The 16172-nt window shown below is 42.0% G+C and overlaps 1 protein-coding gene across 1 annotated transcript in view; it reads left to right on the forward strand.

Annotated features, from left to right (window-relative positions):
* ATP8A2 (ATPase phospholipid transporting 8A2) overlaps window positions 1–16172 on the forward strand; it is a 1954943-nt gene that overhangs the window by 797700 nt on the left and 1141071 nt on the right. The window contains exon 24 of the mRNA XM_069202231.1: window positions 14656–14720. Coding sequence (XP_069058332.1) covers window positions 14656–14720 — 65 coding nt within the window. The remainder of the gene's footprint in view (window positions 1–14655; window positions 14721–16172) is intronic.

Raw genomic sequence — 16172 nt, forward strand, 5'->3', positions numbered from 1 at the left:
TAACTGGGGCTGAGATCAGTGATGGCCCATCCAGTCATACCTAAGATCCGCATTGTGTGTGGCTCTCTAAGAGGACTACACAAAGCCCATCTGTCACCCACCCCCAGTCTTGCGATTCAGAGACAGGTTGCAGGCACCAACTAGCTAAAGCAAGAAAATGCCAACTTTTTAAAAGTGGCATTTTTAGAATTGCAACTTCACATCAGGCTTCAACATAAGTTAGGATTTTAAATTGTGATTCCAGAAACACCAAGCATGAAACTTGTTGCCTATCCCCATTTGGGAATTACACTTATAAAACTGAATATGATTACTCCAATGTAATCTGACGGGAGAGGTAGGCCTTGCAGTAAAAAACAGAAATGCAAGAACTTTTCACTGCCAGAACATGTGAAACTTAAAAGTACATGTCCTGGTTTAAATAAATGTCACCTTGCCCTCTGGACTGTTGAGGTCCTACCCTAGGAGTGACTTATATATATTCAAAAGGAAGGTTTGGGCCTGGCAAAGGGTTTACTTTGCCAGGTTGACATGGCAGTTTAACTCTGCACACACAGGCTGCAATGTCAAGCCTGGGACATCTTTATAGTGCTACTTAATTGTTTGGCATAATTACAGGGAGTGCAGAATTATTAGGCAAGTTGTATTTTTGAGGATTAATTTTATTATTGAACAACAACCATGTTCTCAATGAACCCAAAAAACTCATTAATATAAAAGCTGAATATTTTTGGAAGTAGTTTTTAGTTTGTTTTTAGTTTTAGCTATGTTAGGGGGATATCTGTGTGTGCAGGTGACTATTACTGTGCATAATTATTAGGCAACTTAACAAAAAACAAATATATACCCATTTCAATTATTCATTATTACCAGTGAAACCAATATAACATCTCAACATTCACAAATATACATTTCTGACATTCAAAAACAAAACAAAAACAAATCAGTGACCAATATAGCCACCTTTCTTTGCAAGGACACTCAAAAGCCTGCCATCCATGGATTCTGTCAGTGTTTTGATCTGTTCACATCAACATTGCGTGCAGCAGCAACCACAGCCTCCCAGACACTGTTCAGAGAGGTGTACTGTTTTCCCTCCTTGTAAATCTCACATTTGATGATGGACCACAGGTTCTCAATGGGGTTCAGATCAGGTGAACAAGGAGGCCATGTCATTAGATTTCCTTCTTTTATACCCTTTCTTGCCAGCCACGCTGTGGAGTACTTGGACGCGTGTGATGGAGCATTGTCCTGCATGAAAATCATGTTTTTCTTGAAGGATGCAGACTTCTTCCTGTACCACTGCTTGAAGAAGGTGTCTTCCAGGAACTGGCAGTAGGACTGGGAGTTGAGCTTGACTCCATCCTCAACCCGAAAAGGCCCCACAAGCTCATCTTTGATGATACCAGCCCAAACCAGTACTCCACCTCCACCTTTCTGGCGTCTGAGTCGGACTTTAGCTCTCTGCCCTTTACCAATCCAGCGACGGGCCCATCCATCTGGCCCATCAAGACTCACTCTCATTTCATCAGTCCATAAAACCTTAGAAAAATCAGTCTTGAGATATTTCTTGGCCCAGTCTTGACGTTTCAGCTTGTGTGTCTTGTTCAGTGGTGGTCGTCCTTCAGCCTTTCTTACCTTGGCCATGTCTCTGAGTATTGCACACCTTGTGCTTTTGGGCACTCCAGTGATGTTGCAGCTCTGAAATATGGCCAAACTGGTGGCAAGTGGCATCGTGGCAGCTGCACGCTTGACTTTTCTCAGTTCATGGGCAGTTATTTTGCGCCTTGGTTTTTCCACACGCTTCTTGCGACCCTGTTGACTATTTTGAATGAAACGCTTGATTGTTCGATGATCACGCTTCAGAAGCTTTGCAATTTTAAGAGTGCTGCATCCCTCTGCAAGATATCTCACTATTTTTGACTTTTCTGAGCCTGTCAAGTCCTTCTTTTGACCCATTTTGCCAAAGGAAAGGAAGTTGCCTAATAATTATGCACACCTGATATAGGGTGTTGATGTCATTAGACCACACCCCTTCTCATTACAGAGATGCACATCACCTAATATGCTTAATTGGTAGTAGGCTTTTGAGCCTATACAGCTTGGAGTAAGACAACATGCATAAAGAGGATGATGTGGTCAAAATACTCATTTGCCTAATAATTCTGCACTCCCTGTATATACAGATTGTTGTGGTATACAGGGAGTGCAGAATTATTAGGCAAGTTGTATTTTTGAGGATTAATTTTATTACTGAACAACAACCATGTTCTCAATGAACCCAAAAAACTCATTAATATCAAAGCTGAATATTTTTGGAAGTAGTTTTTAGTTTGTTTTTAGTTTTAGCTATGTTAGGGGGATATCTGTGTGTGCAGGTGACTATTACTGTGCATAATTATTAGGCAACTTAACAAAAAAAAGATATATACCCATTTCAATTATTTATTATTACCAGTGAAACCAATATAACATCTCAACATTCACAAATATACATTTCTGACATTCAAAAACAAAACAAAAACAAATCAGTGACCAATATAGCCACCTTTCTTTGCAAGGACACTCAAAAGCCTGCCATCCATGGATTCTGTCAGTGTTTTGATCTGTTCACCATCAACATTGCGTGCAGCAGCAACCACAGCCTCCCAGACACTGTTCAGAGAGGTGTACTGTTTTCCCTCCTTGTAAATCTCACATTTGATGATGGACCACAGGTTCTCAATGGGGTTCAGATCAGGTGAACAAGGCCATGTCATTAGATTTCCTTCTTTTATACCCTTTCTTGCCAGCCACGCTGTGGAGTACTTGGACGCGTGTGATGGAGCATTGTCCTGCATGAAAACCATGTTTTTCTTGAAGGACGCAGACTTCTTCCTGTACCACTGCTTGAAGAAGGTGTCTTCCAGGAACTGGCAGTAGGGCTGGGAGTTGAGCTTGACTCCATCCTCAACCCGAAAAGGCCCCACAAGCTCATCTTTGATGATACCAGCCCAAACCAGTACTCCACCTCCACCTTGCTGGCGTCTGAGTCGGACTGGAGCTCTCTGCCGTTTACCAATCCAGCCACGGGCCCATCCATCTGGCCCATCAAGACTCACTCTCATTTCATCAGTCCATAAAACCTTAGAAAAATCAGTCTTGAGATATTTCTTGGCCCAGTCTTGACGTTTCAGCTTGTGTGTCTTGTTCAGTGGTGGTCGTCTTTCAGCCTTTCTTACCTTGGCCATGTCTCTGAGTATTGCACACCTTGTGCTTTTGGGCACTCCAGTGATGTTGCAGCTCTGAAATATGGCCAAACTGGTGGCAAGTGGCATCGTGGCAGCTGCACGCTTGACTTTTCTCAGTTCATGGGCAGTTATTTTGCGCCTTGGTTTTTCCACACGCTTCTTGCGACCCTGTTGACTATTTTGAATGAAACGCTTGATTGTTCGATTATCACGCTTCAGAAGCTTTGCAATTTTAAGAGTGCTGCATCCCTCTGCAAGATATCTCACTATTTTTGACTTTTCTGAGCCTGTCAAGTCCTTCTTTTGACCCATTTTGCCAAAGGAAAGGAAGTTGCCTAATAATTATGCACACCTGATATAGGGTGTTGATGTCATTAGACCACACCCCTTCTCATTACAGAGATGCACATCACCTAATATGCTTAATTGGTAGTAGGCTTTCGAGCCTATACAGCTTGGAGTAAGACAACATGCATAAAGAGGATGATGTGGTCAAAATACTCATTTGCCTAATAATTCTGCACTCCCTGTATAGCTAAAACAAACCCGCCCTATTGGTTTTGCCAAGACTTGTACTTTCTTTTTTTTCCCGTACTCCGCCATTCATCTCCATGCTTTCCACTCACCTGAAAGCATTGCACTATTGTTTACATTGGCGCTGTTAATATTTTGCCAGCCATGTACTTCTGTCACATACTTTTTCAAAATTACAATTGGTACATATATAACATCGCTTTGTGCACTCACCAGAGAGGTTAAGACTTGAATGTGCATGTAGTGTGCACACCTTTATAACTTACTGACAGTCGCTTGAGAAACTCACACTGCCTCCAGCCTCGGAGATCTCAGTTGTGCCTGGTTGTGATCTCACACCCACAACCTGAACTCACCCAGACACCTGGTGGGAGACTCATTGAAAAGTATGAAATATACAAGTGTCATATAAAACATGAAAAATAGTACAGAAACACGACAACTTGAAAAAAGCAAATACTCTTAGAAAATGCAGAACGAAGTAGATTTTGAATATAAATTATTGCATTGCTGACATGGAATACCTTAAGGGACTTTTGCTGTCGTTGTGAAATCGATCAGTGTTTGCCAGTACAGTTAAGGATTTTAATATAAAGCTTGATAGGGACTGGTTTCAAAGGCGGTTTTTAATTACTTCTGAGACCCGGTGTGACCCGACGCAATTAAAGCCATGCTCTCAATTCGGATCCGGGAACTGTGGGTGCAGATGACATTTTTGCGAGCCTCACTGTCGCTCGGGTGCACAATACGTTTCCAATATAGACCCCCATTGGCAGACTAAACAAATTGCGCGAAGCTGTCCTGCTCCCTTGGTCAGAAATTAAAAACTGTTTTTTGTTTTTTATTCATGTACTTTTCCTTCTTTGGCTTGGCAACAACTGGAAAATAAAGCACAGGGCTTAACTTGCCTGCCAGAGCGTCTTCGCTGAGCTCTGGCTGTCAGATCAGGCCTTGCTTGATTTGAAAAGCCTAAAATAAAAGTAGCGAGCATCAGTTTAAAAATTACAGCTTGCCTTTGCAGCTGTTGTTCAAATCAAAACCAAGTTAAAAAAAAAAAAACACAGCGCTTTGAATTGGTTGTAATGATTTTGCACCGGTCTGTTGCATAATGGATCACGTAACCTCTGGGGACAGATTACTCGATGGCGGCGTGTAGGTCCAATCATTGTAATTTACCTCTTTTGTTTTACAGTTAAAGTAAAACAATGTTTTCCTTGCCACATGGTCCTTATTAAAAAGGTTAAAACTTCAATATGTAGCAGTTCCTCGAAGTGGGGTGCCTTCTGTGTACCTGCAACTGAAAGAGAGCTGTAATTGAGTCCCAGAGCAATACTTGTGGAGTCTTTGTTTGTCATTCATACACTGTGAAGTGCAGTTGCCTGGTTTTAATTATGCTTTTAGCCTTTTTCCGTTTACGAAACGCTTGCAAAGTCAAAAAAGTAACTGCATAGTGCTTAACTTTGATCAGAACGTGCACGTTTTGCACATTTATTATTTCACTCGGTGTAGGCAGTCGTATATATTTAAAAAAAGCTTTTGAACCATATTAATCTTTATTGCAAAAAACATATTGTTTAAATGACTTAATTAAGGTTCGTTGTGTCACTGTACCGATATTTTTTTAGTATCCGTTCTAAAACGGCCTGAAAAGTGGAGACTAATGCATTCCTGAATTCAAATCGCTGGGCCAATTTTCTAGCTTAAACGCAGAATTTCAAGGGGCCTCACTGGTTCCCATCCCTGTAACGGCACCAAATCGACAGGACTAGTGTGATGGAATAGTTTTACATCTCATGCTACCTACAGGACTCTCCTCGTTAGGCCTCGCCCTGCGAACTCTTAAGCTGAGGACGTCCTAGTTCTCACTAGCTCAACTATTGGGATAGTGAAGTAAATTGATCCATAGTCTGAAAGACCGCTCTCTTCACATCACAGCCCCTACCTTTCTGTTCGAAATGCTGCAGAGCAACTGGTCGTCTCCTTGAGAAAGGCCTAGGACATTTAGCCTGAGCAAAACACGTGTTTTCATTCTATTGCCATACAATAAATAGTAACTACTATTCACCCATCAAATATGAACCCTTATTGGATTATTGTGATGTAGGTTAATGTGTGACAAAAGTGCTGGGTTGTCAGAAACCTTTGCCTGCAGATTATTCCCCTGTGTGGGGTGGTCACCGCGATTTAAGACAATAACACTATATATCACCTTAATAAAAGATCAGTTTCAAAAAAGGCGCTCTGTAAAGGATTCACTCTCTTGGTTGTGTTTGAGAGCTTTTTCAGAATTTCCCCAGGATCTTCTAAATTTTATAGTCGGAATTTAGTGAAGCAACTGTAATGCTGATACTTCCCAAGACATGAACGATTCCTTCCCAAGATACTGGAATGTGTATATGAAGTATTTGTGAAAGTGATTAACAATGTTTTTGTGTTCAGCGTGACCTTTGTACTGACTTGAATCTGCTAGCCATCTATCATTCAACCTTACTGAAATTTTACCAGTAGTATTTTTGGAAACTAAGCGTCCGCTTAGCTGAAACAATTCTCAGAAGAAGCATGCTTACGTGAGACTGACCAAGGTTACAGGATCATGTGCTCTTGTCAGCATACTTTATAGTTGTCTGAGGTTCATGGCCTTAGACTGCTGCTGTCTTTACCATGGTTGACCATATAGCTGCTGCTACTTCACTTCATCGGAGGCTTTCCTAGCTCAGGGAATAACATTACATTTGTGCTGCGTGTTTGTGCAAGGAAGAACTCAGGATGCAACCATGTGCATCCATGTAACAAAAGATCAAGGTCTATTTGAGGTCCTCAGGGCTCTCAGCTATTGCCAGCCCACCCCAGTTGGCCAATGTGTTAGGCAAACTCCATCCCCAGAGGTATAGCCTGCCATTTCATCAGTATGCAGCCAACACCTGGTTACTTTTGACTCTAGACAAAACTGAGCTGTTATTTCTCTAGTGAGATTGGAAAGGAGTGAGTGCAATTTTTTTGTTTTCAATATCTGATTGCCCCCATGCCAACATTTGTAACCTTTTATATTTTATCATAGCCTTGCAAGATTATTTATTCTGATAGTTTCCTTATCTTAACATTTCTCATACACATAAACCACTTACTTGTACTGGGGTCTTGAAACAATTAATCCTCGCTTTCATGTCAATGCAGTTACACTAGTGAAATTTCCAATTTGAAGAACATCCTGTGTATGCAAACTGCAAAAACGAGCCTTGTGCAGATGGCAGCGGTTGAAATACCAAAAAAGTGTCATGCATCCATCATATTACATCAACTCTCCAGGATCTTCACTGACATTGCCTAGGTATTTTGAAAGTAATATTACTTACTGGTTGCGAGTTAAAGGGCTGGTGCGTGGATTCTTGTAATTTGTCCTTCTCTGCTCCCAACACATTTTATATCACAGCATGAAATGGTTGCCTTACCTGACTTTGGATTTGAGTATGTTTAAACCCTAGTCGCATGATTTCTAGTGACTTGATAACTTTGAAATCTGTGATCCATACTTTTCATTTGGAAATCCTTTACTGCCCTAAATAATTCTGGCTAGTGGTTCACCACTTCTTTGTCTCCACCTTTTCGTGTACTTTAAGCACATTCTGTAAGGTTCATATCACAAAGAGCAAGTTCCAATTGCATCTCAGAACCCTTCTCTGAACCACATTTTCTATGGTTTTACAAATCCTTCAAACTTTGAAGAAAGTTGACAAAGTTGGATTACCTGAAACTTTGAAAAAATATGAACAGGTGTTGGCACCAGAGGATGACGTCTGCGCCCACAGGACATGATTTAGAAAGCTATTTTGTGGGCTTGTTTCCCAACGTACAGATCCCATTTACAAAACCATAAAAGTGCTTTTTGCGACCGTTTCAAATTGCAGATAGGAAGATCCTCTTGTTTACGAATCAGAAAAGTATGTATCAATGGTTTGTGACTTCAGTTCTGGTCACAAACCATTTGTGACTTCAGTTCTGGTCACAAACCATTGTGTTTGAAGTGCTGGATGAATGAGGCAGAGGTACAGGGAACCCCTGTCAGTGATCTATGATTTGTTTTCCCAAAAGCAGCTTTTGTCCTTTTAATGGACACATACCGCTTTAATGGAAATGCAAGGAGAATGGTTGTAAGGCAGTGCCCCTTTATTCATGATCATTCCCAAATGTTTGGACTGATGCTGGTTTTTCGACTCTGAAGGTGCACTGAGTCCTATCAAACAGGCCTCAGTGCCTGTGCTTTGACCTTTAAAAGGATGTATATCTAATTGCCTCACTCAAAATTGCTGTACATTAATTTATAAGTCCCTAGTATATAGTAGTAGGGTTACCCAGGGTCTAAAAGTTAGTGTCTCTTGTGGACTGCACCACATATTGTGCCATCACAAGTGTGACAAAGCGAAGCATCACTCCAAGCCCATCATTGCTGGCTGGCAGAGCAGTTGTGGTGCCTAACTTAACTTTGTCATTTAAAGGAATGATGAAGCCCAAATCTGCCTTTGTAAGTCACCTCTAAGGCAGGCCTACTGAGCCCTAAATGCAGGGTGCATTATATTAAAAAGATGGACATATGTTTTTAGGAACTTTACATGTCCAGGCAATACAAAAACCTGCTTTGTCATCCGTACTGTGAAAAGACTAGTAGCCCCATTGGCAAGTACAGAGTTACCTGCTTACAACAAAGCAATACTAACTTTTAAATGGGACTGCTAAATATGATACTTTCAGTTATCAAAAGAATCTCTGCACTAAACCTAACTGGACGTTCAAGTCGAATTTAATGTAACTTTTGTAGAAATACAACTTTAGAAAGTTGCTGCTTTGTTGCTTAAAGTTTTCATTGACCAGTTACAGTTGCAAACAAGTTTATGTCCTTGAGACAGTCTTCTTCCCTCCTGGGGATAGGTGGGAATGAATGTCAGGAATGAAAAGAAATGTCCTGCCATTGGAAGAGGCATGACCTCCTTCTGTCAGGAATGCAAATTAGGGTGTGAACCCAAAAGGAGAGCTTCAAAAGGGAATCCACCTTTGAAGGTCAAATGGTAGTTACACATGAGAGGGGCTGCTCTTTTGTTTCAGCAGACAGGTTTGCATCTCAGACAGAGAGGGAGAAGCCGTTAACAAAAAGGCTTTTAAATGGCTGTATAGCCCGAGGTAGCCATACCTCTGGGTTGGGCTACGGTGCTCCACACGCCAAGAGAAGGTTTCTTCCATGTTTGCAGTGGGCTGAATGATCCATTCTGAGTTAGCTAGATGGCACACTTTACAGGAAGTTGGCCATAGGCAGGAGAGGACCTTTGTAGTCCATTGGCTATTAGTTGTCACATCCCTCAAGAGCAAGAACTGAGAATAAAAGTGGCCCAAGACCTCAGATCACATCTGTATCTGGAAGATGCCTGAAAAAGGACTGCCCTGCTGTTAACTGGACCCAGCAGAGAGGCTGTACCAAATACTGGCTGCACCTGCTGCACCTTTGGATAGTAAAGAGAGGACTGTGCCTGTGATGTTCCCATCAAGGAAAAGTCATCCCTGAGCCTCAGACAAAGACGCTGTCTCCAAGAGTCAGTTGGCTAACACCCTGTTGCAGCCAAAGGGCCATAAAAGCTGATGGAGCCTGTCTGATGCAGTATGAGGTGGATCTCTTGAGTTATTCCATGACTGTTCAGTTGGTTATGGCTGATTTATTGCCAGTATTAAACTTGTGTGGCTGAATTAAACTTGCCTGTGTTACTCAAACATTAGATAAGCCAGTGCAATGAAATGAATATCTTAAAACTGCAAAATGAATATGTTAAATATGTTTTTAGAGCACACGCAGGCCATTGTTCAGAGACTGGAGATAGGAAGTTATAGCCCTCGCATGTCACTCTCATGAGTAATTTTCTAGTGGGAGCACAGATTTTGCAACTCATATGGTAGAATTCCCCTTTGGGGGGAGCCATCCCTGGGGACTGCTGTGTGCCCAAAAGTTTGTTGATGGACCACAAGCTTGCCCATCTTGCCCTGCAAGGTCACTTGGAAAAATGATACATTAACATGGTGGTATGGAAATACCTCTAATGCTTTACTACTATTCACCAGCAGTTTCCAAGATCAGACACCAGTACTCTCTTGGAGGAGCCTACTTTGGGCAGCAGTGCTGATATTCATGGTCAGAAGGTCGGTGGTAAACTGGCCAGGTGAGCCCTGTTGTTAATCCCTATAACCATTACCTAAAACCTCAGGAAATCCAGAGAGTTCATCCATGGGCTGTTGGAAATATGGGGAGCTTGTGTAGGAAAGAGTGTGTGTTTATGCGCAAGTAGACATGTGAGGATAAGGCATTCCTCCATCACCATAAAGCCATACAGAGTAGTGCCAAAGGAAATTTATGGGGTCCGTGTTCTTGTACAAGGGGAGGGTTATCCAGAGGATAAATCATTTGTAAAGCCTGTGAAATTACTGGGATTCCCCTGCCACTGCACTGCTATCCATGCACGGGGAAGGATACCTCAAAGATTAATGTAGCATTTAAACCAGCATGGTAATACTAGGCAATTTGACCTTTAAAATACATTTATAGGTTAATACTCATATTGTTCTGGGGGCACTTGAAATGATTCTCACTGTAGTATATTTCAAACTGAATGATAGAGGAGTCAAATGGAAAAAGAGAGATGCAACATAAACAAAAATAATGCTTATAATGGCTAGTTAAAATCGTTTGGCCCCTCCTAAAGTAGTATTTAACTGTAGTCAATCTTCCTCCCAACCCTGGTTTTCAGAGAAACTTAGGTCCCTAAAACAAGTTTGCAGGCACCAGGAACATCACTGGAGGCTTTATTATGACCCTAACAAAAAACTCTATATAAACAAAAACTCTCTGAGTATAAAACCTTAATTCTGCTGAGAAATCTGCTTTATTCGCACACAAAATAATGACAGCCAAAAACTCACATAAGGAACTTTTTTCTACCGTAAAGAAGTTAGCCAACTTTGAAGATCAGGGAAAGATCGAAAGTTCTCAATCTCTTTGTGACAATATTGCATCCGCTTTTCTATCGAAAGTGCTGGATATCTTTAACACATTTAACAACAACCAGGTACTGCCTTCATTCCACATGGGTGAGATCCTATTGCAGCACCCATCCGCTTTTCCAATTTTCCCCAATAAATATGGATCAAGTCCATGAGTTGATTCTAACTATTCGATCGGGTTCGTCCCTGGACCCCTGTACTGGATCACACCCAATTTGGCTTTAGAAACCAGCACAGCACCGAGACTGCCCTTTTAACAGCTGCTGAAGAACTGAGGGCAATCTTAAATAGGGGTTGTGTGGCAGCATTGACTATGCTTGATCTATTGGCTGCATTTGACATGGTCAATCACAAGGTTTTGATTGATCGTGTCCAGTCCCTTGGTATCGGAGGCTCTGCTTTAGACCTCCTTAAGTTTTTTCTTTCAGAGAGAGAGCAATTTGTAGCCTTGGATAATTTCACTTCTATTTCCCTTTCTTTTCCCTGTGGGGTCCACCCGAGCTCTTCTTTAAGCCATACTCTTTTTAATTTGTATGTGACCCCGCTGGCATCTTTGATCAAATCCTTTGGGTATTCCGTAGTCAGCTATGCGGACGACATGCAGATTGTAGTCTCCGTCTCAGCAAACAATAAGTTTTTCAGGTGTATGCGCCGGATCAGCCTTTGAATGGCCAATAACTGTTTGAAACTAAATTATAGTAAAACTGAAGTGCTGCTCCTAGGGAACAACAATTGGTTCTGGTTCCCAGATTGGTGTCCTCTAGATCTGGGCAGTTTTCCTGTCCCAGTCTCCAAAGTTAAAAATCTGGGTATTCTCTTTGACGAGCAGCTTTCATTTTGTTAAACAAATTCTTCCTGCTTTCTCGCTTTGAAAACTCTTAGAAAGGTCCTTCCTTTCATTCCTTTAGAGTTGAGGAACTTAGTAATCGCTGGACTCCTTCTCTTGAAATTGGACTACTGTAATGCCCTAGATATGAATATTCAGAAGCAGCTACTTAACAAATTGCAGAGGCTGCAAAAGGTCGCAGCTCAACTCCTTTTAGGAATCCCAAAATACCATTCAGCGTCTGAGGCTGTGGTCCAATTGCATTGGCTTTCTGTACACAAGCACATCTATTTTAAAGCACTGTGTGTAGCGTTTAAAGCGCTACATGGTCTAGGACCAGAATAGCTAAAAGATAAATTAATTTGGTATGTTCCAACAAGACCCCTGAGGTCATCATTGACTCATAATTTGCTGGTTCGATTGTTCAAGAAAGCCTGTTGGGGTGGACGTAGTTTGATCTGCAGGACTTCCAAACTGTGGAACTCTCTTCTGTCAGATCTGAAGAATTGCTCATCACTTTCCTGCTTTAGGAAAAAGCTAAAAACTTGCCTTTTTAATCTTTGATAGCAGGGTTTTTCCCTTTCTTCTTGCTTCTGTTTGTGGTTAGTGCTATGACTCCCTCGGGTATACACATGCTTTATAAAATATATTTTCATTTCATTTCATTATAACGATAACAGAGACAGATTGCAACATTTATTTCACTTTGAGGCAAGGTTTACCAACCCAATGGATATTACGCATGCAATTTGGTGAACTAGAGGAGCTCATTCTAATCAGCCTCTGTAGGCATGTAATTATCAGTGGCTGTGAGGGTAAGGTGGGTGGAGGGCACAGGGCTGATCCATAAGGAGGTAAGCCATCGCACACACGGTGTTTCCCAAACTGAGAGTCGTGACCCGCTGGTGGGTTGTGAGCTAATTTTGGGTGGGGTGTGAAAGTGTGAGAAATAAATAAAGATGTCTTTAAATCATGTGCTGTGATTCACAGATAGAGGACAAATGTCGGGCTGTTTTATTATTTTAACATGCTGATTGGTGTTTTCTTTCTCTGAAGGAAAAGTGAGAGGAGTATTTAAAGTGAATTATGTGCCAATGTAGGATGTTGTTTTTTTGCAATAAGTAGCAAAATATAAATATGTGTAAATTAACTGTATCCATCCAGCTGTTAGGAAAGCAAAAATGAAGCACTTTTTTGTATGTCTGAAGTGTGCCGGAAACAGAGATTTTAATTACATCAAAACAAATCTAGACGCTTACTTGATGATGCACAAATGATAAATATTCACAGAAACCCTACTGCCACACATTTTCATGTGTGTGTTATATACTTTTGTCAGTAAATTTGTATGTTTGTGCACATTTAGTGTCCATTTCAATGAAAAATGTGCTGTCTGTAAATGACAGTACGCTACCACACAATGCTATTGTTACATTAAAATATCACCCCATCTCATGTCAATTAAAGTTTGGTGGGTTGTGAAAGTTTGTTGTTCTAAAAAGCTTGGGAACCACTGGACTGAAGTATTATCTGGCATGGGCATGTCCACTCAGTCTGACCTTATAACAGCAACTGTACCATCGCAGGAGCTCAAGGAGGTCTGGTGTAACTCTCATTTCATTCTTCAGAGCCTGTACTACTTGGACCCATTGTTGTGCAATAGGGTGCTTCCTCTCGATTCTTCTCTGTGGAGTGCTCCACTCTCAGCATCTGCCCAGCATGAGGTTGCCCCAAACCAGGTTGCCACTCTATTGGGGTGTGAGACCTTCATTTCATTGTGATTGCCCTTCTTGTGTCTTATAGGAATAGACCCAAAACTGTGCTTCTGCCTTGCAAGTGTACCCTACTCTGTTGAGGAGGGCTGCAAGTCATAAGTTTACGTATTACTCCCTTCAGAGTCACTTGTCAAAATTAGCTGTGTGTGTAATATGCATAATTTGCTTTTGCGTGAGTATGTGAAATTTCATTAAAATTACGCAAAAAGTAAAACTGTCATTTAGCATTATAATTCAGCATGAATTGCATCCTTGTGTCTGTTTTGGACTTAAGGGGACATTTCTTGCTAAAAAAAACATGGCAAAAGCCACAACTGCTGCGAAAAGCAGCAGCTCATGTTTTGGTCGTTTGTGTTGCTTCTGGGCTCCCACACTAAACTTTTGCTGCTTAATTATGCCAGAATGTCATAATGGCATAATTTCAAGAATATCACTGAACAAACGTAAACTGAAATTCCTAAAATTACGCATGATTATGTCAATATAATGAAAATGTTGCCAGCGGGTCAGCCCCTCACTGCACCTGCCTGAAATGGAATCTCTAATCTCTCTTAAAAGTGCAGACGGTTGCCGCCTGCTCAGTGAAGCACGGAGAGGCTGCTTCAAAGCGCTCCATATTTCACTATGCTTTGCCCTGACGGGTAGCATGAGGTTGCGGGTTCCCTGGGAGTAGCACAATCATTGTAATATGGCGCACTCTCCTTGATCGCGCAGGGTGCACCTTTTGAAAAGTGCACCCGGTGCAAAAAAGGAAATGCACCGTATTTGCAATACGGCTCCTGGTGTCCTCGTTTCAGAGAACACCGACGATGTCATCTACGATATTGCTGAGTGATCCCTAAAACTTCAAGACTGGAGAATATGCAGATAGTTTTTGCGATACTTAGTGCTAACTGCCGGGAAACTGAAAACTAGCCAACACTGCCTCCTCTGAATGAACATGGGCCACAGAAACAGTTCTTCCTGAGCGAGGGAAGATTTTTATCCACTCCAGGAACAGCGAACATATTTTTATTAATTTATTTCCAGACATTGATAGCTCTGTTCAGATGTTACATTAACTATTTATGTTGCTCTACGTTCTGTGCCATTAGTTTTCTAGACTCGCCATCATGCAGGTTAATGACCTCTGCTTTAACTTGGAGCCAGGGATGCGCCAGGCAAGCTTCGCTTGATAATTGCCATAGTTGCTGTGTTTGCAATGTGATGCTCGCTGATGCTGACAGCCGGGTGGCATGTCTCTTATCTTTGGCAGGATATTCTTGCAAACTCGTGTCACAGAGCATGTCCCTCATCATGGTGAACGAAGATTCGCTGGATGTAAGTATTCTGTTTTGATCATTATACTGTTAGTGAACTAGCTCAAAGTGCACGCACGCTGTGTTCTTGACCTTTAATATCTGTATTGCATTCTGCAGCGTCAAGGTTAGATGAATAAATAGGATATATAAGCGACGCTGTTGTAAATGTGAAGTGCATTATAATGTGATGTGATAAACAGACTGGCCTAGGTAACAATAATGAAAACCGATAAGCTTTACAAAACTGAAAAATCCTGGGAAGCTGCTCTCCTGGGTGTAGGATGTGATCTGAGGGTGTTACTCACGTGATGCACTAAACTTGTTCCTTCCACCGGCCTGAACCCTGTGTTGGGCCAGGAGCGCTGTGCTGTCCACAGTGGCTCGTTATTTAAGCGTTAGCTTGAACCGCGCTTCCTCCCAGCCGGAGGGGGGCTCGTCAGATCCGGTGATTGGCTCTCCATGAATGAACTGCGCGCACTATCTTTTAATGAGTAGCAGATCGCTCCGAGGGGAGGAAGACGGCGTAGGAAAAGAGGTCAGAGCGGTTTACGTTGCTGCTAGTGCAGTAGGGGAGAGGGAAAGAGCATCAGCAGGTCATGCAGTAAATTGCACCCTCTCGACATGTGTGATATCAAGTGTCTGCACGACATACTTTAATTCCACAGCAGAATTGTGCTTGGAGGTCACATACGCACACAGAAAGCGTGGGCTGTGTTGTATTGGCATCCTTTGAGAGGTTAACTCTTTTCGTGTTTCGGAATACTTTAAAACTGTCGCACTTCAAGGGGGGTTTGGGTTCTCCTCCCATGAAAAGTTGATTCCACCAAGCATCTTTTTCAAAGTCTATTGACTAAGAAGTGTAGGTTTTATAGATGGCTCTGAAGGTAATTCATACCAATGCTCCAGAGCCTGTCACAGTACAAGGGGCTGGACAGGCCTTTTATTCCACCAGGCATTACCCCGGGGGCTGGAACAGGTGGATGCCCGTTTGCAGCTTTAAGAGAGAGAGGAAAGGCGGGGGGGGGGGGGGGGGGGGGGCAGAAAGAAAGCAGTTAGAAAGGAAAAAGAGAGAGGAGTGAGAGAGGATGGATGGATGGAAAGAGAGACTGCTCAAGGAATTGAGGGGAGCGAGCTGGTTTAAGCATTTTTTATAGGAGTGCTTTTAGTTCCCCAATCCACCTTAAAGGACTATTTCTCAAAGTCATGCAAGTGACTGTGAGAAGGTGCTGGATTTAAATAAAAACACACTGAATACATAACTTAAAACTATGTTTATAAGCAGCACCTTTCATATAATATGTCTTACTGGAAAATAAAAAGTATGAAAATCCTATGCCAGGGGAACTTTCTAGTGCCATTTGCGTTGTGATCAATGTGGCAACCTGGCTGTACAGCTGCGGGGTTGCTGCACTAGCATGGGATACATTATTGCCTGGATTCTCCAAGGCTGAGCTTCCAATAACTGGGAATG

Source organism: Pleurodeles waltl, chromosome 8 (genome assembly GCF_031143425.1).
Source record: "Pleurodeles waltl isolate 20211129_DDA chromosome 8, aPleWal1.hap1.20221129, whole genome shotgun sequence".
NCBI lineage: Eukaryota > Metazoa > Chordata > Amphibia > Caudata > Salamandridae > Pleurodeles > Pleurodeles waltl.